This window comes from Rhea pennata, chromosome 14, assembly GCF_028389875.1.
Source record: "Rhea pennata isolate bPtePen1 chromosome 14, bPtePen1.pri, whole genome shotgun sequence".
NCBI classification, from domain to species: domain Eukaryota; kingdom Metazoa; phylum Chordata; class Aves; order Rheiformes; family Rheidae; genus Rhea; species Rhea pennata.
The window spans coordinates 18114904-18142811 of NC_084676.1; the positions used below are offsets into that span (position 1 = coordinate 18114904).

Here is a 27908-nt window from a genome sequence, read left to right on the forward strand (position 1 = left end):
GTAGTGTCAAATACACATATTCAACAACTCGACAAAAGTCAGGCCTGGGAAAGAGGAAAATGGAAGCCTGATCCGGTGGCCAACTGAGTTTGCATCTTGTTCAATCAAGAGAACCATTTGTGGATTGCAATTCTGAAGAATGAAAGACAAGACCCAAAAAATGAGTGGCACATAATATTACTCTCCTTTTTCTGAAGATGCACTTTTGTTTTTAAACACACTGGAGAAACTGCTTAAAAAAAGAAAGAAAGGTAATATAATAATTCCTGTACAATAGAGCATTAGGGTTCTGAGAAAGTGTTACAGTTTATCTTTATTCCTTTAAGGCATTTCATAAGAAACATTTTAACGACATGTAAACAATTTTATTCCTTTAAGATGATTTGTTACTTAGGTACCATGTGATCCACATTTGAGCAGAATTCTGTCATTCAACAGAAGACACAAGAACTTGTGTAAGCAAACGATGTCTCAGGATTGCAGTAGTTAACTGCAATGCATCTTTTAATAGGCGTTTGCATTTTAGAGTTTTCAGCCTCTCTCCCCCAAACACTGAACCTTTTCTGAAAAGATGTTTGGGAAAGAAATATGACAATAAGGAGTTAAAAAATACAACAGGTCCTTTTCTGCATGCAAAGGAATTTTGTACATAATTCACTCTTAATGCTCTTAGAACACTTCTTTCAGCCTCCTATTTTTTATTACGTAAAGGGGAAAACTATGCATATGTTATTTAGTTGATTTCTTTTAGTGTTTTGTACAGTGTTGAAATCCTCTACCGAGCAGTACAACAATACAGGCAATAGGATTCCTTATACGTGAGAGTAATTTCATCATCATAACAATGCAGTCCTTCAATTCCCTAAAGCTGCCAATTATAGTTATGAGTCTTCTGATTGAACCCTTGCCATTATGAACAAGATCAAGACCACTGTTTTATGTAGGCTACAAAAAAGTGATTACTTTTGGTCATTACCAACACCTCTGTATTAAATTACACAATCTAGAAGTAAAAGCTTCTGCACTCAGTTACTAATTTGCTAAGCCACTCACAGTCTTCAAAGAGACTCAAACTCATACTGAAAGTGAATTAAATACAGTGTAATCACAAATACTGCATAATGTCTACTGAGAGATCAAAAGGCCTAACACAGATTAATTCCAGACAGGTAAAATAAACAGCCAGAACATCAAAAAGAAAAAACCAACCTTATTCCTTCCAAAAAGTAGTAAGAACTGTCATTTACAAATAGTAGTGTTTATGTTAAAATAGAGAAGGGTACCTAAAAAGAAATAGGCCTTGGCAAACACATCCAAATGGCATGAGTGGAAATCAAAGCAAAACAAGAATTACTACTCCAGAAACGTGCAAGATGTTTACCTTGTATCAATTACTATTTAAAATGGTGGTTAAAAGCAGTATTACAAAATTGAAGTGGGAAAAGGCTAAGATTTGCTATTCTGCATTAATACACAGTGTGTTTATGACAGCATTTTCCAATAGACAATACAAGTATTTTTAAACCACTCCAACATTTGTAAAAAGTATATTTCATGTATACACTTAAAAAAAAATCACATTGTTCAATTTGAGGCAAATTAGCTGTAAAGTCTAATTTTGCTTATGACAGATGTCAATCTTAAGATGTTAAGCAACTACCCTAAAAATACAGTTTGCTAGCTGGAGCTGCACATGTTCAGTTTTATAAACATTAAAAAAAACCCAAAACCATAATATGTATTTATTTTCTGAAATCAGTCTTCATAATTCTTCTCCCTACAGTTCAAAAAGAGAAAAATTTCCAGTTAAGACATATGCCTGTTTAAGTTCTACTTGAAGGAGGGGGAAAGTGTTCTGAATTTTTCAATAGACTTTTTTTCCCTTAGGGCTCAACCGTCACTTAAGCATCACAAGAACAAATTGAAATGGAAAATTGATCAGCTATACACAATGGAATTGGTCACAAAGGGATTAAAAAAAAAAAAGTTAAACTGTAAAATCCATTCTCCATATAGCTCACAGTATCCACATTGGAAGTTTCTCTAGAATTAGAATAAGTTCACTAAAAATAATGTTGAAGATAGTATCTCAGCACTATGAAACAGATGAGATTGGGTTAAGAGGAGAACCCATTTGTGTAAGTACTTTATCCAGCCACTGCAGGGGCCCATGAAGATGAATTTCTATCCAGCATGGGGTGCTTGTGACATCTTGTCGGTGATATTCAGCTCCCCATCCCTACAAAAACGAAGAGAACATTACCAATCAAGTTGAGAATATAATGTGTTTCGAAATAACTGTACTAACAAGTATGAAGTCATATTCTAAGATACTTAGAAGACAATTCATGATCAAGTAACAGTTCTTACGGAAAGACAAAAAATCTGAGGCTGAGGAGGAGGGATGGTGAAGGCTGCACTCAGAAGCCTGAGTCAAGTCCTCTCTGCTATGGGTTTGGAATGACTACGTGTGCTCCTCCTTGGAATGGACTGCTGCCTCAGGAATGACTCCAGGCTAAGACCTCATCTCTCTTCTATTTCTCCTCCTTGCTTCCTGTCCTCCACGTCCCCATCAAAGTGAACACTATTTCTTTTATCATAATTGACCATGCAAACAACTGTAAGCTTTCAGAGAAGTGTCTCATCTTATGTTTGGACAGAATTTAACTAGAGGAGGCTCAGCTGGATCTGTAGGCACCACCATGGCATGTATGTAAAGGGGAAGAGTGAGGAGGGAGAACAGTAAACAATACATATAATAGTGTATATAATCCAACTTGAAGGAGGAACATGGAGCCCTACCATCTTTCTTAACTCAGGGCAAATGACAATTACAGCAGTTCTTTCAGTACAAAAAGAGCTTTCATTGGTTTTTAACATGTCTATTTCCATGGAACAAAGTTTTCCTAATGCATTTTATTTTAACCTTGAACATATTGTATCAAGATTTCTTTTTGAACAAAGTGCAAAGAAACTACGTGGCACAAGTCTACACCCCAAGTTAAACCTGCAATTGACAGGTTTTTGATTCAATGATGTGGAAACGTTACTGAGAACAACGGCACAGTGACTTCATAAATTTAAACCATGTCACCACAATAGCACAATAATGAAGTTTTAAAAAGAGTTGATCTGTTTGAAGGAGTTGCACACTTTTCTGCAACTACTTATGCTCCTCTCTAGTCATTCTTTTTGTGGTCTTACAGTTCACATTGTTCTTGCCACTTCATTCAAACCTAGAGCATAAGCCCAAGTCTTCTTTATTAAAACTATGGTATCACATGGACAATGATTAAGTCCTGTCCTGAATATTGAAGCAACAAAGTACGTAGCCACCTTTCAACACGTCAATATTGTGTTTTTCCCCTCCTTCCATTAATTTCTCTCTCCCCTCCCCAAATTAACCATTTTTCAGCATATTTAAAATTGAAAAGAATCAAACCTTCTCAAAATAGCTTTGTTACGGTGTTAATGTAATTACTGTTGAGTATCTCAAAGTCCATAGCAAGTTTAAATATTCCAAAATAATTTGTTTACCTTTACAAAACTCATTCGAATGGTGCACATTTTGGTGAGCTCATACACTGCTTCAAATCCATGGTTGACAGATTGAGCTAAAAGCTGAGCAAACTCCTGATTGTTAAAAATTTTTAGACTGCAGCCACTAGGAATCTTGCATACAGTTGTTGGATGAAAGCCGTGGTGGTAGTTGCAGTTCCTGCTCTGTACAAATATGCTGCTGTCACTTAAACACTCGGCATAGACTTCCCCACCAACATAGTAGAGATGAACTCCTTAAAAACAAAGTTAGATAAAATGGTTTCAAGTTACTTTTTCCAAAAATACAGTATTTAATATAACCCCCTTGAGCTCAGGGGACAATCAAGCAGATATTCCATTTGAAAAGCTTTTCATAAAAAGTTCCTTTGCCCCCTAAGTCCTATGCCCACAGTATAATATACTTTCTCACTTCAAAATACGGTAGGTTTCATTATATATTAGCCACTAGATGTCCTTCTCTCATCAACTACAGAAAAGAATGAAAAAAGAAAAAAAATCCCCAAACCACCTTTACTTCAATATGTCAACAGTTATTTCAAGACAGTTTCCCACATAACTTTTGCAGATTTTAAAACTCCAGTTTTATAAAACCAATAGCCTCTGCTTAGGGAAATTCATATTGGGGTTGGGGGAGGAGGTCTTGGAGAGAGAGAATACGATAGACACAAATGAGAAAGTATCTATAGCCTGCTCAGATTTTTTTCATCATATCCGATCAAACACTCAAAGGGAGAGGAAAGTCCAACTAGCTGTATAATTTAAACACCACTAGGCTTCACAAACCTTGAAATCAAGAGACTCCTTATGTCGGTCAGATTTGCCTGGACTCCGCTATGCAAACGAGTATGTCCTGAAGCTTGTAACAATGTCTTTCACATTCTATTACATAAACAATCAACTAAAAGCTAACACATAAGAGCCACTGACACTTCCAGCGTACAAAAATGGATTTCACTGCCACTTTGAGATTCTTGCCTTCCTTCTCAGTCTTCCTCCTTTCCCCCAACTACCATTGGCCTAGATGCTGGCATGAGCTTCAGTTTGGTAAATCTTCCCTGAAAACAATCTCAGAATCCACTAGAGACTATCTTGTGGTTTGCCAGGTAAGGCTGTAGCAAGTCAACAGATGCAAGTTAATCTTTCAGACAACAACTGCTGTGAACAGTTCTGGATCCACTTGGGACTACGAAAGGATGAAGTTTACTTAAAGGAATCACTGGCCTGATCAACTATAAGCAACCATCAGAAAATCTTGTGTGGGTGAGAACACATTTCCACCACAAAAATCTTGTTTATTTAAAAAGACAGAGACTACCACTTGCCAGCTAAATTCTACCTAGTGAGAGATCTTTGAAGAAGGAGGATGAATAATTTAACAGGCTGAAAAGAACAAAATAGTTCAAAAATAATTCAAATACATTGATTAGAGATCACTTAGGCTTGCAATGCAATGCACCTACAGTAAAGAGTTTAGCAAATATGATTAGGTAGTTTTAAAGGAGGCAAAAAACAAGACTAAGTAAAAGCCATAAATGAGTAATAAATATTTTATACAAGAACTGCCTTAAATGTTCTCAGAACTTCTGCCATAAGGTTTTAGATTAATGCCAAGTATTAGAGACGTAGACATTTCAAAGTTGAAGATTTAGTTGTAGTCATTACCATCTACTCTACAACATGATTTTGGATCCTTGTTACATTTCAGATCTCGGATAGATATCTAAGATACCTCAGCTGGTGCCATCAACAAAAGACCCTCAAGCTTCCCCTTTCCCCCCCCAGATCAGTTGTTCTCCTTTTCTTACATTAACTTTTCTTTGATGACAGAAATGGAAAGCCATCTTTCTAGTAGCTTCTAATTACTAATTAAAAGACTGATAAGGAACAGGAAGGCTCTTGAGATGTACTAAAAGCTGATCGTGGCTTGCAGCAAAAAACTGAAGACCAACTGCACTAACTTATTTCATGTACTAGAAAGGCCTCAGGGCAACTGTAACAGGAAAGGGGTTCTCTTCTCAAGACTTAATTAGTAAATTGCAAAAATTGATATATTCAGAAAAAGAATACTACATTTTAAGATAATTCAAGGACATTCCATCAACAAAGATGAAAACTCTGCATCTGTATATGCTATCAGCCAAACAGTATGGGAAAACTAGCAGATCTTGCAAAACCTGCTGTCCTCAGGAATCCCTCCCACACACACACACACACCCCATGGATTCACCTAGACAAATGAGCCCTAACAGTTTTGCATTTGCACTTCAAAGCCCTGCTTCCAACTCATGCAAGATATTTGAACATACTAGAGACAGCAGTGTAATATCTCGCGTGAATCAAAAACAACAACAACAACAAAAAAAACCTTTGATACATTGTAAAGTGGTTATGAATAATTTACTTTAAGAAGCAGATCTAACATGGAACTTCACAAGTCCTGTGATAACTTTCTTAGTGCTGAAACAGAAAGTTCTATACACAGAGTATCATTAACCATAACAAAAAAGCCCATATGACAATGTAACTCAGTAAGGAAAAGGTAACATTTAATCTTTTAAATTAGTGCCAAACAAACACATATGCAATTCTTAAACTATTTAGAGAGTCAAACCGCCTATGTAAGTTGCCTTCAGATATTGGAGAGGTAGATAATACAACACAGATTACTTCTAGTTCTATGTAGCGCAACAATAACTGTTCTCAGAAAAATCCTTGTTTTTACTCCTACTTCTCTCTACTTCTTAATCATGCCTAACACAACTAAGTTTTACCTTTTCCAATATGTCGTCTAGTGTTCTCAATTGTCGAGTTGCGATTAACGTTTGAGAGCAAACCTAAGCAGAACCTGTTTTTATTATTGGAGGGATCTGTAAACCCATCTACTAAGACACTTGTAGAAGATGCATGAAAAGCCTCCCCAACACGATTATTTAATTCATAATACACAATCGAACACCAGTGTTTGGGTTCTTCATAGGCAACAGGTTGAACATCTGAAAATAAGCAAAATTGAAATAATATTTTAACATTCATGTAAACTGGTAAGCCTAGAACTAAAGCAAGCCCTACATAGTATCAATAAATAATGGTTTAGTCAACATATGATATGACTGACAAGAACAATTCTTACCAATTAAAATCTTGACAATTTTGACTTAACTTTCATGCATTTCAGTTATTCCATTAATTTTTTATAATTATTTTCCTATTTTAAACCTGATAAGTAAAAAAATCTATACAAACAAAAAAAATAATGACTTATATTAAGTAAAACACATTTTTTTCTGTCCACTTTTATACTAGATCTTTAGGAGTCAACTTTCAGAGCCTTCTAGTATATACAATTCCAAGGGCACACAAAGATAGTGGTAAAAGACTCAGTAATTCTGAGAAATGAAAAAAATGTTCAACTTATCATAACCAATACTATGCAATACTTTAAAAGCTGAGATAACCAGAAGTCAAACAAATGAGCAATGCAAGCTCTGTTCTCAGTTCTTCTTTTCTGGTTTGCTTTCAGTTTGTCTTGGACTGTCTCCACCTATCAGCACAGGTTTATTGCACCATTTGAAGTTATTCGATCGATTTGGTCATTAGTATTAATAACTCGAACTAAGTTAATTTTATACCATGCTCTATAATTTACCTCTGGTAGATATATTTGGCATGATTTGAGGGATCATGGTATTGCTTGTATCCATAGACTGAGAATTATCCTGCCCCATCTGATCATCAGGGGGCATATATGCAGGAGGTGGAGTATCAGCTACAAACGAGAAAAAATAATACTGAATAAACACAAACAATTTTGACTGCTTACAACTGCAAAATACACAAATAACACTCTTTTGCAAGAAACTTTAAAAACTGGGACAAATTCTCAAAGCAATCTGAAGAGGACCCAGACAGCTTTCTTTACAGTCTCCAACAGCTGTATTCCTACCCCCAAGAACTCAATAACCAGATTACATACATGAGAAACTGAGACAGATTTTTTTTTTAACTACACTTTTGCAATTGCTCAGGATTACTGCAGTTCCCACTTCTCGTAACACAAACATTAACTTTCTTGCCTACTCTCTTCTCCATGTTTCAAAAGAAATAAAGGAGGAGAGAGCAGTGCTATCTCTATTTGCTGTAGGACAATGAAAGCCTAAACCAAATGGCTGGGGTTTCTTGCTGCTTCGGTAGGCTGAGTTCATTACATAAGTGTGGATCTCTGCATTCTTCCATTCTATATAGCAGGTGTATCAACACCTTGTTGTTCCCCAATTCAGAAAACCCTGAGCAAATGCCATCAATATATTCTTCTCACAGTCTTCTTCCCTTTGACTCTTTCAGTTTTGTTTTTTTTTTTTCTATTTTCACACAAATCAGTCAAGTTTCTCCTACTGAAAATTCAATTTCAATTGCTCCATTTAAATACCACATTTAAGTATTTTAGTTCAGAGACAGACACCAGTACATTTTTTGTTCAGTCAGTTACATCTGATTTCTTTTCACTGCTAGATATTCTTTTAAAATATTCACCAAAGACTGCGCATTGAAGCTCTACAGAATAATTCACTACTATAACATCTGCAATGAAAAGCGTCTGGAATAATAAAACTAGAACTATTAATTCCAATCAGTAACAAAGAAAAAACCCTAAAATACACATGGCAAAACATTTTATTGTAAATGTCACATATTCATAAAGAGGTTGCAATAGATTTTAGCATTACAGTAAAATCTTTCAATTATTTTTTTAACAAGTCCATGTTTAGGCTATACTTACCTGGTAGCTGAAATGGACTAGACGGTCCAGAACTAGCTGGGGAACTTGGATAAGTGCTGCTGGCTGGAGAAGGTGGATAGGGACTATTTGGCGAAATGGAAAATGGAGTGTTGTTGGGTTGCTGGAAAGAATCTGGAAATGTCGCATTATGTGGCATATGTGGTTCATTGTGGCTTAGGTTCCTGAACTGAACAAGTAGACTGTGCTGTGGATTGAATTCACTATGTCTAGGCACTAACACTGGAGGTAGAACTAAAACAGACAAAACAAAACAAAAAAACACAGAAATTTAGATTAGAGATAGAAGGTATAGGATACAAATGTGTTACTTCTGCTCACCATGTTAATTTCAACGCTATTTGGGGGTGGCGGGGGGGGGGGTAAGGAGTAGAGGATCCAACTGTCTTCCCTCTGTTCTGTTTTTTCTCCTTTATTCTTTTAAATTATTTCACAGAAAACTTGCAAGAAAGAGCAGAAACTTAAATTTTACAGAACTGGAATCAATCTTTTTTTAAAAAAAAAGCACAGTGCATATGCAGTGTACGAAAGTACTGATTCAGAAGCATAAAAACCAGTGTAAATTATCAAAACAATGCAAAAGGAAAGCCAGAGTCAATATTACCGAAAATAATTGTCAAACTAGATCCTTACATAGTAGACACAGTCTATACCACAATATACAGCTACTGCCAAGTTAGAGGTTTAGTTTTTAAATTCAAATAATCTGAAGTACGGAATGCAAGTAGAGCATATCCTACAATCATTTTGTGGAACAGCAGCAGCAACTTTTCACTATACTTGCCAGAGTAATATATTTCTTCTCTCCCACTCATAACCACAATCCTCCTCACCTCCTATGGCAACCATGTTGTTAACAGCAGACTTCCTACCTGACACATTTTGGCATTTGCTCTAACTGATCACTCTTAGTTCTGCTCAGCTCTGCAGGCCTGATAAGGGGAAGTCAAGCAGGGAGCTTTCTCCCTTGATTCATGTCACTAACTGATTAAGTCCCTGAAAGAACACTACCAACCTCCTCACAAGGACTGAGGTTCATAAACAAGTTTCTCAAAGAAACTGAAGTCTTCCAATTACTGCTTTCCTATTTTACTCTAAGTGATAATTTTGCCATTAACTTTATGGAAAGCAGGCCTAAAAGATCTGGTGGAAAAATATGATTTATCACACAGAAACAGCTGTGTATAGAACCTATAATCACCCCACCAGAACCATAAGAAAACAACACTTTGAACATTACTCTTCCAAACCCCCTCTTACACTGAATTTAATTCACTACCTAGTATTGGAACAGGAGGAAGTGAAGAAGAGGTAGTTCCTGGAGACTTTCTTCAGATTTTAGATAGCCATATTCAAACATACCTGGGCTTTCCACCCTCTTATAGTGGTATGGATTGATGCAGACTTCCTTCTGCTTAGATCCAAAAGGAAATTCACAAATATCCAATGGCTTCAGCTCATGATGGCTTTGTAGATCAGGCCAACGCCAAACACGACAATAAATAACATGGGGAAGGCCTTTTCTGTGAGAAACTTGAAGTCGCCCATCTAAAGAACGGGGGATAGTAACACACTTGCTGGGCTGTCCTGGACTGCTCAAGGCTTTCTCCAATTCTTCCATAGCACCCTTTTTCTTTTTCAATTTTTTTACCAAAGCATCAACAGCTTTTTCTGCCCATTTTTCCTCTTCATCTCCTTGTTTCCAGCCCAACAGACGCTTTACAGCTGGGCTAGTAAAGGAGAACAAACTGGCCATTGACGTCATTTGACACAAGTCTTCAAAAGGTTTGTTGAGGTCTTTTTTTTTTTCCTTCTTACAAATAAATGTCAGTGTATACAAAAGCAGTTATTGCAACTGATGAGCTGTAGTATTTCTTGAAGGCTAACAACTGAACCTATAGATGTCGGTGACGAAGTCTTCACATCAAAAAATGATGATTCTTCCAATTTCTATTAAAAAAAAAAAGATGAGTTAAGTGATTAGTAAGTAAGAAAGAGGTACAAAGTCAGACGTTAAAAAGAATGACTGTTTCAAACCTCATCACTGTGCCCAATTTTAAAAACATGAAAAAAAAACCTACTAGAACTTCTTTCCCAAGCCAAATGAAGATAAACATCAGTCACCAGTTGTCTCATTATTGATTACTGGGAAAAGGAGAGTGAGGGAGCCAAAGGGAAAACATCATTCTGTTATCACAGATGTCCAAAAATTCTGCAAAAAATGATCAACTGAGATTGAACTTAACACACAGTTCTGAAGGCAGGTTTTCGAAATATACTTGTATTTTATCCCTCGCACAATGCTTGTCCCCTAAAAATTAGATATTAGACAAACAATTACTCACCAGAAGATTTAAACTTGTTTTTAAGAAATAAAGGGGAAGTAAGGTGGAACCAACAGTTCCACAGTCAATACTCAAGAGAAATATTCAACTTCTCAAATCCACCCTTATTTCTCAAAAAAGAGAGCAAACTAAAGCATCTACATGTTTTCTGAGCTCAAATTAAGTACCCTCTATTTTTAGAGTATAAAAAGATGAGGAAGAAACTGTAGATAACTAAATAAAAAGCTCCAAAAAACCAACCTCCCCAAACCAACCTCCCTCCAGCCATTCAGAAAGGTGGGTCAATCTTTTCAGCTATCCTTATTTTTATGCTGAACTTCCTTGTATCTTTTAAGAGGAATATCTGAAGCACAGGATATTTTTAGCCATTGGCACAAAAATTGTTTTCCTCTCCTCAGAAAAGAAGGGGGCGGAGGGGAAGGCATGGCAGAGTAAGTACTAAAAGTGAGACCTTTACTACAGACTGCATTAGAAAGGAGAGAATGAACAAAACAATGCTGTGCAACTCATATAGTGCTCATGAATGGTGTTTTTTTTTTTTTTAAAAAAAAAAAAACTACTCACCAGTTCTAATGCAAACCTGTTTCCCCCCCCCCCCCCAAATTAAGAAGTAACGATGACAAGAGGAAATGATGTGCTGTGGCAACGAACTGATAAGAACTTATAAAATCCCTTGTGAATACTAAATAAGCAAGTATAGACAATGAGCAGCTGGCAAAATGCAAGAGCAGAGCTAAGAGAAAGGATGTCAACAACAAAAGATGCTTCCTTTCCTGCTACAGAGACTGCCAAATAACATTGCCTCTCAACTTTTGATTAACGGTGGTGAATTAGAACACCTAACATACCCTGGGACATTAACTCTGCACATAAGAGAAGAAAGAAAGAAATGAAGATTTAAGTCCACCTCTGTTCTCTTGCATCACCACCTTTAATCAAAGGGATCATTCTTCCTCTCATCTTTAACTAAAAAATAAAAAATCAATCAATCACCCAATAAGGCTTTTATAAGCCTTTAGACGCATTTAGATACATGGCTCGGTACTTTCCTATAATAACCAATTTAACAACCAAAAAATAGCTTTCAGGAACCCTAGAGACTTAGAGATTTTAGTACTGAACTGATACAAATGCTTAAGCCTACACCAAGTCATATATTAAGCATCATCAGCCAAAGATACACAGCAAATACCCCTAGTTAAAGCATTTGTAATGCCTCATATGTAATCAGTCTAGATTTTCTGCTGGGGGTATGGGAGAATGGTGAGAGAAGGAGGGAACAGACCCAGACACTCTCTATGAAGAGGGCAAAAGAATAAAAACAAACAAACAAAAACAAAGGGAGTGAGGGGGTCTCTACATTTATTTCTCCCAGGAGCTTAATCCTGTTCATACTTCCTTGATGATCCAGCTTAGTTTCCAATACTATGACAAAAACTGGGAAAAGAAAAATGAACAGAAATAGTGGTTAAACATCTTATTTGTTCCTAAATTCTCATTAAAACAAAATGAAAAAAACAAATGAAATGGGCAGAGGTCTGTCACTGCTTCAGTAAGCATTTATAAGAAGATACTGGCAGGGAAGAGGTGGGGAAGGAGAACAGGAAAAAAGCCATCACTAGCTTTCTTCTGAACTAGAAGAATATGCCTTCACCTTGAGTGTAAATTTAGTTTCCTAAAACAATTATACTTATGAAAAACTTTGCATCCTTCAAAGTAACAGGAAATATATAAAGGGAGATAAACTTGGCTAAGAATACAGGCTAATTTTATTCTTTTATTGAGGATAAAAGTTTAGTGTTCTGAAAAGTAAAAGCTGTTTAGAGTCACAATTAACCTACTTTCATGCTTTGAGAACATTCAGTAGCTACAGGATTTCAGTGGTTGCTCACATCACTAAAATAGGAAACGAACCCACCAAGAATCTCAGAACAGGGATAAAACAGAATTTCTACTTCTCATATATGCTTTAAAGAAAATCTTAATTGAGGACAGAAACATTCTGTTTTAAACTATTTTAAAGAGACAGCATTTTCTTACTACCATCAGAGATATGCACAGGAAATATTTATAATGGATTACTATAGCAAATACATAAAATAGAAATTCCTAAAGTTAAGACAATGTCAAAATTGCTGAAAATATTAATCACATTTACTATAAAACCATTCTGGCCACCTGTGAGGCTTCCAAGACTCTTCCATTTAAATGTATTTTTTACCTATCAAAGAAAAGGGAAAGAAAATCTTGCTACAAACTATCAATAGGCTCTCAGCAGTACAAATGACACTGAATTTCTTTCAAAATAGACCTTTAAGAAGTCCACTTTGGAAGGCAAAATAGAGATTTATCTTTTTTTTTTTTTTTTTTTAAAAAAAGTAGAAATTAAAAGGTTTGTATATTATTTGTAGACCAAAAGTGTTTTCTTTCAGAAACTACAAAAGGTCACAAAGCAGTAGGCTTAGGCATCTATGTAAAGAAATTAACCGTTTTTACAGAAACTGCAACTCTTCTAGGATTTTAAAATTTCTGAATGAGCTGCATAAACCGTATTTGAATTTTATGCAATTTCAGCATCCAAATACAGAATGACATTTCTAAATATTCAATAGACCATCTAAATTTTGAGTTAATTTCTTCTGAGACTTTAGAGCACACCTTCTGATGAATTGCAACAGAAGCACAAGACTATGTCACAATAATGTACAAGAATAGAAACAAATGTTTTGTAGGAGTTGCATTTCATTCATAGTATTGCATCTCTCTAGAAGCAGTAGCAGGTAAGAACTTTCATGAGGCGGAAAAAAAAAAGCTCTCCTAAATTTCCTTAAGAGACAGATGGTTTGTTACGCATTACCTTCTTATATTCAGTAACTTTTCAACTGAGCTACAAGAAAACATAGGCTGAAAAATGTATTACATTTTTGAAAGCAATTAGATACAAATGCTCTTCACAAAATGAGCGTAATGCATTGCACTAGGTGGCGTAAGGGTATTTAAAAGTATAAATATAACAAAAGAAATCTCTGTATCAAAACTAGATTTTGGGGCAGATATTATTTATACATTTAAAGTTCTTGCTAACGATTACAGCAAATGGAAGAAAATAAGCGGCATGAACAAGTAGGTTGTTTGAACCCCTTCTTAACACCTCATCAACCCAGCCACATGTAAACAAATTTAGTTAACAGCAGAACTCATAAATTAAATTTCACTTGCTGGGAAAAGGAAGTAGAAATAGATGCTTTTATCCGTCATCACAAATATTAAGCATTTCACCTAACTTAGGTTAAAATCTCATAAGAGGAACCGAAACGTATGATATTGGCAAATCTGGAAGATTAACTTGATTCCATATCTAAAGGGGTCTGAAAGGAACTCAGGCCAGAACAAATCAGTATGAGATTACATATGGTGGACTTATATTTTAATAAGATACACTTTTCATACAACATGTTCTGCCACTGATTCCAACTCTGAATTTCCTATCAGGAGAAATCTAAATCTAAAGCACCGATACTCAAGCAATCCATCACTTCATGCAGCATAACAATGAATGCTTTTCAGAAGAACAAAAAAGAGTAACAACTATATGATCCTCATCATTTCCTACTGTCAACACAGAGCTTTTATTTCAAATGTGCAAGTATTATTCTTTTCCTGCTAAATTTACTTGCTTGCAAATGAAGAGAGCTTCCTGTAGCATAGTACCCAATCTGAAACAGGGAACTTCACTCCTCATGATTAGAAGCTGCTTTGAGATTCAGTTTCATAACATAAACAAACCACCCTTATAACTATCTACACAATTGGTAGTTCATTATAATTGCTTCAGACTTGCCAGTTAAGAAGTGTGTTGCAGTCAGCACTTGTGCATAACTTTATTGCCCTTTAAAACTTGGAAATGCTGATGTATGCTCCATATGCATGTTAACACATTATATATTCACACAGAAAGCTCAGAAACTCAGAGCATGTTATAAAAAAAGATAATACTGTAAAATACAATTTCATTGCATATCAACTTTACCTGGTTCTATAACTCTTTTCTTATAAACTTCCTGATAGAAACTTGCACAATGCTTTGTTTTCTTATCATTTTCTCAACTCCTTTTAAAATCATTAAACACTACATACATACACTCTTCTCTGTGTCACATTGTAGTCCAGTGCATGCGCTCATCCAGTGGCATTTATTAGAGTCTTTTCTTCAAGACAAATATAGAAGATCATTAGCTTTTCCATGCACAAATAAATTAAGATAACATCTTTCTCACATCACGACTGAAGAACTTAAGGGGCTAACAAAAGGAAACCTACACATGACTTACCACTGCCACAGTCTTTGAATTTAAAAAAGGTTTTTCTTCAAAATATGCCATTCAACATTTTACTCATGAAGAATACAATCCATGATTTGTTTCCTACCTCTCCTTAATGCAAGTAAAAGATGAAAAGAGATCTGCTACACAACACTAATTAGGAATTCCAGGCAGTATTGTCAAAACAGGGCTTGGATATCTAACTGGGCATCCAGTTGACTGAAACCTATGATAACTGCTTTTATACTAGCACTGAATTTCTTTATATTGTTTTACAGACATGTTTGAAGCAAAGTAATCTGACTAATAATACATGCAAATAACAAGGAAAAAAAATTGTCTAACATCTTCAAAAATTTTACCAACTGTGACCACTCTTTGAACAACAAAAACATATTAAAATGTCAAACTCTGCTTTCCCTCATAATACATGTTATTTTTACTTACACATCTGTACTTCACCTAAAACAGTTAAAGAAAATTAAGTATATAATTCTGTCATCTGAGAAGTATTTAACTAGCAAGCACTTTCTTGAAAGAAATATAACAAAAAGCTTTGGGGCCAAGCACAAAAAGCAAGTAAGGCATCCTGCATGGAAGAATCATTATCACAAAAGCTATATAACTCAGCTAGCCATAGAAGTTTAATGATGCAAAAGCAATGCTTTTGTTTTTCCTAAAGAGTCTCTGCAACAATCACTTAAAAAAAACCACACACACACACACAAGTGGTAATGATTTATATCATGAAAGAAGTCCCTGTCAAAAGTTCACTAACAGCGCTCCAATGCATTTCAAGAGCATCCTCACTTCCAACTACTGCCAAGAAAAGCTCAGCAGAAATTGTGACCAAAGAATAAAGTTTTCAATTTTTTCTGCATCATGACAAAACACAGTTTTAACCGTGATACAGGGGAGGGAAGAGGGAAGAAAAAAAAATCCCGAACTGTAAAAAAGCTGCTCTCTTATTTCTTAAGGTATCCACTCAGAACATGAAAATCCCATGTTCTTATGTCCCTGGTGTCTGCAACTACTCTACTGAGCAATTAGCTCTCAAAAATTACCAATTCCATCTAAGAATCAAAATCTCTCTTCCATAAGTGTTTAGTCAGAACTGTGCAATTTCCTCACACTTTCTAATTTTCTATTTCAAACTAACTGGCACTTCCCAACAGAGGTATTATGCTGAAAAATGCCATCAATTCTACCTAGCATCTCTGAAAGTCAGTCCTGAAACTTTGGTACCTACTCTAACCTCAGTAGATAGACGTTAATATTCATTTCTTAATTAAAAATCACACACAAGAACGTGAGTAGATTTCACAGAACCAAAAACCTATGCTTCCAGTGATAGTTTGGTGGACACAGACAAGCAACTAGACAGTTAGAATGAAGAGTTGGCATTGACAATGGCAATTCATCAAAATAAAGACATACAATCATGAAACCTTTGGTATCTCAACACTATACCTACAGGAAAACTAGGAATGTAGAGGATATCCTTTACTTTGTCATGCTTCTGTTTTTCACAAGCCCTAAAATGTATTAAAAATTAACAACCTACACCAAGTCTTCCAAAAATTAAGCTCCTCATTTGAAAGACCATCATTAAAGAATAAGATCTAAATATGGCCACTAAGATGTGAACTGGCAACAAAAAGTGTAACCTGAAAGCAGGGACTGTACAGACTTTCACAGAGCTTTAAAAGACAGAATAACAAGAAAAAAAAGCGCGTATGCATGTGCGCGCGCACACACACAAACACTCGTGTTCCAAGTGAACTACATTAAAATTGTGACAAGTTTATAAAAGCTACAGGGTTTGGTGGGAACACTGACAATAGTAATTCGCTAAGCCTTCTTTCCCCTTGCACAGAATGAATGAACAGCAAAGTAGTCTAAATTTGTCAGTTTGTGACATCCACTGACCCAGAATTCAGAGACACTACCTCATAGTTGGTGGATCAGTAGCAGCTATTCTGACAAAGATCCTCTGTCAAGGATGACAGTCCTGGCAGGCTCAACCTTGGTGGTAGGTCAGTAGGGATACAGACTTGGCAGACGACGTTCTGCACCTTGCCAACCCACACTGGTTAAGCATACCAAAGTGCCAGCCAAACTTTTCTACGTGGTCACAGGAACATGGCTAAAAAGGTTTCCAGAAAGCAATGTAGCAACTTACATCACAACTAATGATAACAGCAAAAGTCTTAAATTACTGTTCAACTTGCTTTTAATGAGCTGTTTATCAATGTTAGCCATGAAATGCCTCAAGTGTTCTGTTTGCACAAGAATAAAATACCTTTGAATTTTGAGTACAAGTTGCTCTCTTGCTTTCAATAAACTGAACTTGCTGCCATAAAAAAATTATATAAAAATCCTAAAAAGAAACATTAACACATTAAAAGCTATTCTGATGAAGCTATCACAGACATGAAGAAAAACCTGCATTTTAATCAACATGAAACATTAAACTGATGAATAAGGAAGAAATAGGGACTTGCATAAAATTGCCATAGAAGCAGCATTTCTGCACATATGTAATTCAGCCAAGAGTAACAAAACAAAAGACTTCTTAGATTTTCCCTCAGACAACTGTGAAGATAATATAGAAAACATCTTCTTGCAATTAAGAAAGTCCTCTGAAATATTTAAGATCACAACATAATTTGCAAAGACTATTCAAACAAGTATGGAAACGCACACTACATTTAATAAAGCATTTGCACTCTATCACAAGAGAGGGAATTTTATCAGACTCAGATAATGTTCTATTATTATGAAAACTTAAAAAAAAAAAAAAAAAAAGAGAGAGAGAGAGAGAGAGAGAGAGATCATCCACTCAAGTTGTAAGACTAAAGAATCTGACCTCAGAACAAGAATGGAGACATATTGGGTCAAAGTAGTAACTCCTTCAGGTTTGATCACATGTTAAAATCCCAAAGATCAAACAAACGAACAAAAAATTTTAGCATGGCTGTATGGAGCATCACAGCCCTTTGTTGCAATTCTTCCATCAAGAGAAAGAAAAGCACAAGAAGCTTCTCTCCCTCCTTTTCCATCTCTCATATCCACCACGTTTGTTTGTCTTGTGCATCGCATGGGCTTTCACTAAGAAAGTTTTCTTTTCAGATGATTCCTCTCTCACTAAAGCATATTGTCAAACACTTCTCCTTTCAAATATGGAGAAAAAGGCAGGTATTCCAATCATCAAAATTTTTTTTGACATCAAACACTTAACAGCTATTTCCAGGCCAAGTGAACACTATTTTATTATCAGAGGTAAGAGTAAGCCACTACCAAACAGTAAAGATTAAGACATTAAATCCAGCAGCACCCTACACAGATAGTACATACTCAAAAATTACAACATGCTAATTACGAAACATCTACAATTAAGTTATTTGCTTCTTCTATTAACTTCCACTGCCACCAGATGCCAACTTTGTAAAGTACAACAGCTTTTGAAAAGCATGTGCACATAGCTGGGAAATCTGTCTGTACTGTTCCTCTCCCTCCCCCCTTCAATCAAATTTTGGAATCCTTCAGAAAATCAGAGAAATTTTCATTGTACATCTCAGTTATGTAAGTTTTGTATAGAACAATATTTGTTTCACCTTTCAGTATTATAAAGCTGTATCTCATAGATATATTATCTGAAATCAATAAAGGCATGAAAACCAGGAAGAGATTTCATCTATAACCAACCCACATTACAGGCCTAATCTCTCCATGAAAAGACAAAACTTTTAGCCTAATGCAAATTTTGACACTTATTTCTGGCAGCTTTTATTAAAGTAGATAGCCGAGGTTATTCGCTAAATAAAATCTCAAAATTCAGTTTCCACCTAAAGATTCAACAGCAATTAATGAACCTTAGGAAATGAGTTCTTCTCTACCTCATTTTACACAGAAATACATTCAGTAGATTTACTTAAAAGCACACCAGAAACTTCACAGCTGGAATAGAACATGGATCACTTGATTTCTAGTCTTGTGCTTTAACCACAAGACCATATTTCCTCTATTAAGTTGACAACTCACAGAAAACAAAAAATGCCATTCTAAACCAGTTAAGAGGTCCATCTGTTCTCAAGCAGCTGTCAATACTGGATGAAGCCAAGAAAGGCCAAGACAGACAAGCGTGCCCTAACACCACGTCGGCAAGAAAGCGCCTCTTTATCAGCGTCCTCGGAACATGTGGATTTATTACTCTTCCCCTTTCGTTTACTTAGGCCACAGACCGTGGAAGAGCAGCGGAGTTCCTCCTCACGAAAGGGGGGGGGGGGAAGCAACAAGAAAACTCTTATTAGCATTCAGCTGGCTTCTAGAGTTACGTGCACAGACTTATTTTTACCATCACGGAGCATGTTTTAACAGCGCCGTCCCGCCGAGCCCGCGTTGCGCCGCGGTGGCGGCCCGGCCCCGGCCCGGCCGCCCGCGGGAGGCCCCTGCGCCGCGGCCCGGCCCGGCCCGGCCGCCGCAACGCTGTCACCGCCGAGCCGTGACTCACCTCACGCGGCCCGTGCCAGCCACCCGCGCGGCGGCGGGAAGGCCTCGCCCCCTCCTCCCGGGAAGAGGGAAAAGGAGGGAAAAAAAAAATTAAAAGGGGAGGGAAAAAAAGGAGAGAGGAAAAATAAAAGTCTCCCAGAAGGGCCCGTGACTCCCCCCTCAGGGAAAGCCCGAACCGCGGCGGCGGCCTCGCGCCCCCGCCGCCCGCCCCCCCCCCCCCGCCTCCAGCACCGGCCCCGCCGCGCAGCCTCCCGCCGCGGCGCTCCCCGACCCACCCGAGAGGGCGCAGCGAGGCGGCCTCCGCCGCCGCTGGCGGGCACCGGGCAGCGGCCGCGGCCGGGCGGGCGTCCGTTAGCCTCCAGGCGCCGGCCGCCCGCTCTCAACAAAACTTTATTCGCAGCCCGCGGAGGGAGGACAACGGCGCGGCGGCGCCGGCGGGGCCAGCGCGCCGGGACCCGGATGTGCGCGCCAGGAGGCGGGAGGTGCATGGGGGGGGGGGGAAACGCGGGCGGCGCAGCGCGCATGCGCGGCGGCCCCGCGCGGCCGGCAGGAAGCGGACAGGGCGGGAAGATCCGAGCTGCGCTGTGGAGATGGGGGGAGGGGGCGGCCGTGGCGGCGCCCCGCGCTGCTGCCCCCCCTGCAAACCAACCCGCTTGGCAGCATAAGCGGGATTGGCCTAAAGGGCGGGGGGGGGGTCTTGCGGCTTTGTTTTTGACGGAGAATTTATCCACTGCAAGATGGAGGAGTTAAAAAGAGCCGCGCTCCTCCACGAGGAAGCCCCGCTTCTGGGGCTGCGGGCCCCGGTGCAGTAATGGCGCCCCGCTGGCAAAGCCCAGTGCCCCCCGTTGGCGGTTGAAGGTTTCGTGTGGTGGTGGTGCTGTGTCTGCGGTGGGTGGCTTTTATTTGCGGTGCTCAGGGATGGCTGAGAGCGCCGACTGAAGCTCATTTTTTTTTGTTGCTTAGTAAAGCTTCAAAAAAATTTTCTTAGCAATTCTATGCATACTTTATGATTTTCATACTGTAACTAATACTAGTGTGGCATAAACTCTTACTTTCGTGCAGGTGTGCTTATTCCATGAATTGGAAGGGACCAGTGTTTTCTCTAGCTGCTGCTGGAAGGACACACAAGCGTATTGCACATACTTACTAAGCCAAAACCACCTCCTGCGTGCCACAACAATGCCTAATCTTGATTAAACATACTGCAGTCATAATTTCATGACTTTTTTTTTAATTACATAACTTAATTGATGAAAAGGTAACCTAAAGAAGAATCCGGTTTCAAGCCTTGAATATAGTTCCATGACTTGGCATTAGAATGGCCTGATGTTTTAATTTTGCTTAAATATACAACTGATTTTTAGAACACCAACATGAATTTCAGCTAAACTTGAAGAATGTGTATACTTCCAGTGAAATTAATAATCAGAATAACTAGACTATATAAAAATCTCTCATAATAAGGAAGAACTGAAAAAGTCTTTTATGAAAGAGAAAATAATTTAGAATAATAAATGCTTAGTCTAAGTAGGCTTTCTTCTTCTTCTTTTTTTTTTAATGTGAGGTGTGCCTGCAATCAAACTGGATGGTGGCAAATCTGAAACTCAAAAAGTGTCCGCTTAGTTCAGAAGCAGGTGGAATTCCTCACCATAAGGTGCTTTTGAGGCCAGAACTCCAATAAAAAATGTTATGTTTACATAAGTAACAAGAACAGCCGCAATAAGAAGAAAATACTTCACACTTCAGCCCACAAAATAAGAGAAAAGTTTCTCTACTGGCATATCATTTCATAATCCAAAGGGTGTCTTCCTCTGAAGGGGCTGGAAATAGCCCTTTTCAGACACACCACTGACCTAAACTGAACCCTAGTCTGATCCACTATGGAAATATCTACAGAAGAGTTTCTTCCTCTGGCAAAAATACCGTGTAGGAACAGATATATACACTGGGCCAAATCATCACAGATATATAACTGTACCAACTTGCAGCAGTTATAAATGTGGCATACCAGTTGCATCTGGCACACCAATTGAAACTTGCTATTAAATTTCATTTTGGAAAAACTATTAGAAACAGGTAAATCTAATGGAAAGTGATGGTATATAAATATATATGTTTTTTACATATATATACACAAATATATATATATAATTAAGCCAATGAAAGGCTAAATGAAACCACATGTTTTATTAGTGTAAATCGAGGGTGAAATAACTGTGAAAAACAAAACAAGAAAAAGCAATATAAAACTTGTAGAAACAGGGAAAATACCCATCATGCCAAACTGAAGCTTTAATTTCAGATGTGTTTGAGCTTTCGAGTAAATTGCTACTGGCTAAAACCGTGTCTCTCTTGATTATTTTTATTGTAAACGGAAGTTTTCAACACCAGTACACTGTGATCATATCTATACAGAGGTCAATTAATAGCCCAGCAGTGAATCTCTACTACAGTTTATGACAACTGTGAAGGAGCAAGGCTTTGGTGTAGTTAGTTAAAGAGCAGAGCTCACACCCTTTAGGGAGTCCTATGTATCTCTGCACCAGCAATTGTTTTACCTTGGCCAGGCAGTCCAAAATAAGGGACAAAAAAAAAAAAAAAAAATGTTGGTCCTTTTCCAAATCTTTTGTGCAGCTTAATTAATAAACCAAGTAACAAACAAAAAATTGGCAGCAGGCATTTTAGGTGTTGTTCATGTGCCAGCCATCATGTCTCTTATGAAACAAAATGTGCTCTTATTGAGAAGTTACAAAACAATTGTATGTTGTCAAATGAAACCACAACGTTGAGCTACTATGTGCTTCTTCCTACAGAGGTGTTAGAGATCTAATGATGAAGAAAGCTAAAGGTCTATATGCAAGTATATGGGAGAGAACAAAGGATAACAAAGCTGTAAGCTGTACGAAGTTCTCAATTTAAAACTACAGACAGGTTACGTATGTCTGTTTGTAACACACCAGTCCTCAGAAAGCAGCAATTTTTAAGCACAATATACAGACTATTTTGGTACAGGGAAATAATATTATCAGCTAGATGAAAAATAGTTTTCCTCTTTTTGGCCATTTTGTTACAGAGTAATTCTTTGTCTTACATTGAAGTCCAAAGACCAAATATACAAACAAGTCATCTCCTTCTAGTCAATGGGATGGAGTACAGCACAGAGTGAATGACACGTGATACCTAATGATTCAGGTCTGTACATCCTTAAGGTCACAATAAAATTGACACCACTTACACAACTGTCTAGTTCATGCATGGTTTCCATCACTTAAAACAGAGCTGCTCTCTAGTGCCATGCTTCTGTAGGTGCACTGTAACAACATAACAAGTTCAACAAAAAACTTGCAACTGGTAGACTCAAGTCATCCTGAACACAGTTAACAGAAAACAATCCTCATTTACAATTCACAGGCCTACAAGTGTGATTATCTGAAGAAAAATAAATAGATAACCTTCCAGTTACCTGAATTTTTTAAACATTGTGTGTTCAGATTCTGCAGAGACAATTGCACTTATGTTTGTACATTCGGTCCTGGTCAACTAGATTACAACTACCTATCTCAGATTCCTCTGTACATAGTGTTATGGCAGTGAAGAAAGAAAACTCTCTTATAAACCTATGCTACTGCTGAAGTTTACTTCATGTTGGAAATAGCTAGAACCTTACGGTCTGGTCAAAGTACAGGGCAATAAATAGAAAAATTACTACTGTTTTGGATCAGGCCTTGAATGGTTGACAAGCAATGTGTGTATCTCAAATTACACTATTTTGATTTTCTCTCAAGATTTTGAATATGATCCCTGCGTTTCTTAATGAGATTTTTGTTTGGTTGGAAATGAATAGTTTGAAAATTAAATAGATTGTTTGAATTATAAGGAAATAGTTTTGAAAAAAATTGCTTTATTATGAAACTTTGGCCTTCCTGTGACTTCTAAAATGACTGCATTGTTCAACTGAATTCCCTATTAACTTTCTAAATTGATGGTAGGGTGAAAATGTTTTTTTTAAAAAAAAATAAATAAAAGCAGTTACCATGTTTGTACCCACATTAAACATTTGCAAAGCCACTTTACAACCATATTAAAAAAAATTCTGTAGTGTGAAAGATGGCTTGCATATTTAAGCCAAATCCAGCTTAAAAACAGAATTGGGGAAAATGGATAGGATAGCTCATGGAAGTTACACTCTGACAGCTGTCAGCTGAGAAAAAATGGGGGAAGGGGGAAATGCTGAGAAAGGAATTTTTTTTTTTGGCAGTGAGAAGAGGAACATGCCATCCCTATTTGAAAAGTTTCAGGGTGGGAAAGGCTAAGGAGGGGCTAACATACTATACATACCTTTACATGTATTTTTGAGGCAGAAAAACAGTGTTACTTTCGAGTAGAGTTCAACAAGTGGAAAGGAGGTGGCATTCATTCTGGCCATTTGGTCTTAAATAATCCCACAATTTACAGCACGATGAGAACAAGCACAATAGATAGTAAGTGGCTGCCTCACAACAAAAAAGCAACACAAGTGTTACGTACATCTCATCACACATGTAAGAAAAGTTAAAACCCAAATTAAAAAAAAAGTAATATCTAGAGGGAATATATTAATGTGTTCATCTACAAGGCTTCTAGTAATGTGGGCTACTCTGATGATACGTGCTCTAGCTCACAGCCTTGAATTCTAGGAGAGTAAATAATGTACCCTATTATTTTTGTAGCCACTCTTCTGGATATTTTATATTACTCACAGCTCACACAGAAGTAAAGAAAAGGGGAGAGAAAAAATATTCATGTCCTGAAGCTACAGATATAAGACATCAGAATGAAATTGCAGAGGAGAGGAGGGAAAGGCAAGCCAAAGCAATACTTCCAAATATGTTCAAAGCTGAAAACTTTTCTTAATAGACTGGAAGAATAAATGAGATGAAACAGGTAACTGAATACTGATACATCTGTGAAGATCTTGTAAACAAAGACATTATGTAAAAGCTTTACCAGTTCAACTCAACTCTATCTTTTCACACGCTACAGAATAAAAAAAATAACATATTAGAAATGGTATGTCCAGTTTGACAGACCTGAGAGTCAACCAAAGTTGCAAAACTGAACACAAAAGAAGCAAATGTCTAATGCACAGACAAAATGTCAAAATCCTAGGAAGGGAAAAGGATGCTGCAGGAAAAGTAAGATATATAGGAGATAATAGATAAAGGAATTCTTTGCCTGTGAACCCTGAAAACTGTTGCAAAGTCCATATCAGAGTGTAAACCCTCTTCCATTACAACCTACGGAAAGATTCCGATCAGAGCAATACCAGGGGAGGTATGGGGGAGATGGAAACCTTCCTAGAGGAATGGAAAAAATGTCCCAGTGGATTAATACAAAATAATACACTTCTCACAGAGGAAATACTTAAAAAAAAAAAAAAAAAAAAAAAAAAGGCAGAATTCCTTTAAATGTTCTGCCAGTGTTGCTGTTATTCCCGAACATCCCCCGGCTTGCACTCACCCTTGCTTCAGTAGTACAGAAACATGTAGTATGCTCACTTTCATTCTTCTAAATTAGTGATTTTCTACTATTTCTGTGACATGACCTCACAGTCTAGGAACACTTTCTGGAGAGTGACACCAAATGCTAAGCTCAGAAGAAAATAGCCCCTGCCTCCTAAAAGCTCTTTGTAACAATCAGATCAAAAACCTGTAGACAACAGGTAAGTTGCATCGTAAAAGAGATGAGATAGACGAGGTAGTACACAAAGAGAGTTAGTCTAACATCCTGGTTAACTTCCTTCTGCTCACCATTACCATGTGATCATCGTTAGGCATTTTTTTTTCTTTTATGTAAACTCTGCTCAAAATTAGCCTTGAACAAAAATGTGTTTTCTTTTTTAAGGATTTACCCACTTCCCCATCACTTGTTTAATGTTGTACATTGTTTGCCCTCCCGGGCACAACCTTCAAAGTTATTGCTTGAATAGACTGTTGATCTCCCAAGGCTCTTCGATCCAAGCCCAAGCGCCTCCTTGCGAGCGTGCTCTATTTTGAAAGTGACTGGCATCTGGGTGGGACACATTCTCTGCTTGGGACAGTAAGAAGATCTAACGTGCAGCCTCACATTCAACTTAATCATCTGTTGACACGGTCATGAGTTGGAATTCCATTTCTTTTAGCCATAGAGTTTGGACTGACATCCACAATAACTATGCAGTGAAAACTTGTATTTGTGGCTCTGTGGCCAAAACCGCAGGGAAACTATTTTTAGCACAGCGCAGCTCTAAATAGTGGAAGCACTGAAAATTTAGCTCACATAATGGGCCAAATTCTTCTCCTAGTTACACCCACTCTATGGAGAAGCCTGAATACAATAAACAGAAATATCTCTGGAGCAGAGATAAAGAAGAGGGGAAATCAGTATTTTAATCTTTAAATGAAGAAATATACACATCCTACAGCATTTCCTTTGGAAAGAAATGAAAGGAAAGAAAAAAAAAACAATATGAAGTACTAGTGATTTGTTAGAGTAACCATTGCCATAAAGATAATTCATCCCATTATATATCTCTGAACAATGCTTATAGCTAAAATCCCTCTCCATTCATTAGGCAGATACTTTTGACCTAGATCAGTGAAAAGGACACTGAGTTTATCTGTTTTTTGAGAGAGGACACAGTAGATGAGTGTGGTGTGTGAGTAACAAATCCAGTTTTAGTAGATAGCCTTATACTCACAATTATTCACAAGACAACAATCCAACAGCATCTTAGCACCTCAGGACTTCACAACATCAAACAGTTAGCGATGACGGTACATCGAGTGCTAAAGCTTTCTCATACAAGCGCTGGCAGGAGCTGACTGTCTCCTTCTGAGCATGTTTCTACCAAAGTCCCCAAGTTATATGAGACGAGGCCTTTACAACTTGCATGTAAACTTCATGCCACATTTCAGGACACAACTGTTCTTTTCCACCCTAATGACCAAATAATTGATTTAAATAATTTCCTCTACAGTATCAAGACCTGCATATACAAGCATAATAATGTCTGTCGTAAAATGAAAGTGCTTTTGGGCACAATTTTGCACGTGCAGTTTTTGGACAGCATGTTGCAAGCTAATTGCTTCTATTCACACTAAAGATATTTTTCACAGAAGTCTTTTTCTTCTCTTTTCTTTGTTTTTTTGTTATGTCACCGTGGAATTGGATCGTTTGCAAAAACAGGATTTAAAACTTGTGAGAGAAAGCAATAGGATGAGAAAATCACTACACAGTTTTTGAGTTATTTCTCCTAAAAATAATCAAAAATGTTATTTCTTTTCATTCACTGTGATATTGTTGGTAGGATTTCTTCCACTCTTTAAGCATTGCTCTATTACATGGGTTTTGAAAAGAAATAAAAGTGGGGAAATGAAAAGGGAGACAACACATCTTCAATTTTTGTTACATTTCTGCAAATCTGAAATAAATTGAGATTGCTGTTACTGTCTAAACACTTTCGTGTTCGACTTAGTAAAGGGAAAGTAAAAAAGTTCACAGACTTTTTGCTCTAACTTGTTAGATGGGCCCCATGTCAGGCACTGTCACTAAAATAGTTCACAGCCCTAGTTACAATTCACCACATCTTGGAAAATGACATTTAGGATTCTCAAGGCAATTTTAGATAATTTTTGGAATGGGCATATTCCTTCATCTGTCATTAAGTACGGATTATTTTGTAACACGTTTTATACTTTGGAATGTTATGTTTGGATTGAGCTAAACATATGGAATAAGAAATGCTCTATAGTTTGCTTACCCAGCTGAAATGTAACTCTTAAAGCTAAAATGTTTTGTTCTTTAATGTTCATATTCTAGTCTGTACTTCAGCACAAATTCCCTGCCTGTCTTTAGCTATTTAGACGTGGAAGGGGGATTTATGAAAAACTCTCTCCTTTACCTGCATTATTCCAACTCCATTAGAGTAGCTGTAGAGAATTCCTGTTTTCTGGACAATTTAAATAAATCTTTAACATTTCAGGACTTAATTGGAATCACAAAAGTTAACAATAGTATCTGCTATCAATGTCACTGTCCCAGGGATTCTATTTTCACAGGCATATATATAGACCTCAGCCACATTTTCCAGTTGTATTAAGAACAGTACACCCCCGCCACCCCCAAGCCAAAGAAAACAAACAAAAAACTCAGTAAAATCTGCAAACTTGGGGGAAAGTGACGCCATTTCAGCAAATCCCTTTCCCTCTGCTCCAAACCACGCGTCAAAGCTTAGCAAATTAAGTGGCAGGCATGCTGTTGTAGAAAAAGCAGTAACAAACGAACGCAGCTTTACCTTCCAGAAAGTTACTGCAGCTCCATTTTCGGACCCTTTATTTTTTCTCTAGTTCCCCT

At 37.4% G+C, this 27908-nt stretch overlaps 1 protein-coding gene across 2 annotated transcripts; it reads right to left on the reverse strand.

The window, feature by feature from the left end:
* Positions 1–287: 287 nt before the first annotated feature.
* On the reverse strand, positions 288–27908 carry SMAD5 (SMAD family member 5). 2 transcript variants are annotated; one of them, XM_062587247.1, is made up of 7 exons: positions 27850–27908; positions 9719–10306; positions 8339–8590; positions 7208–7327; positions 6333–6554; positions 3538–3794; positions 288–2239 (listed from the first exon to the last, which is right to left on the reverse strand). In XM_062587247.1, the coding sequence occupies exons 2-7, from the start codon at positions 10119–10121 to the stop codon at positions 2096–2098; spliced, it is 1398 nt and encodes a 465-aa protein (XP_062443231.1). In that variant the 5' UTR covers positions 10122–10306; positions 27850–27908; the 3' UTR covers positions 288–2095. The 2 variants fall into 2 exon arrangements, with proteins under 2 accessions (XP_062443231.1, XP_062443230.1); XM_062587246.1 differs by lacking the exon at positions 27850–27908 and adding an exon at positions 19811–19921.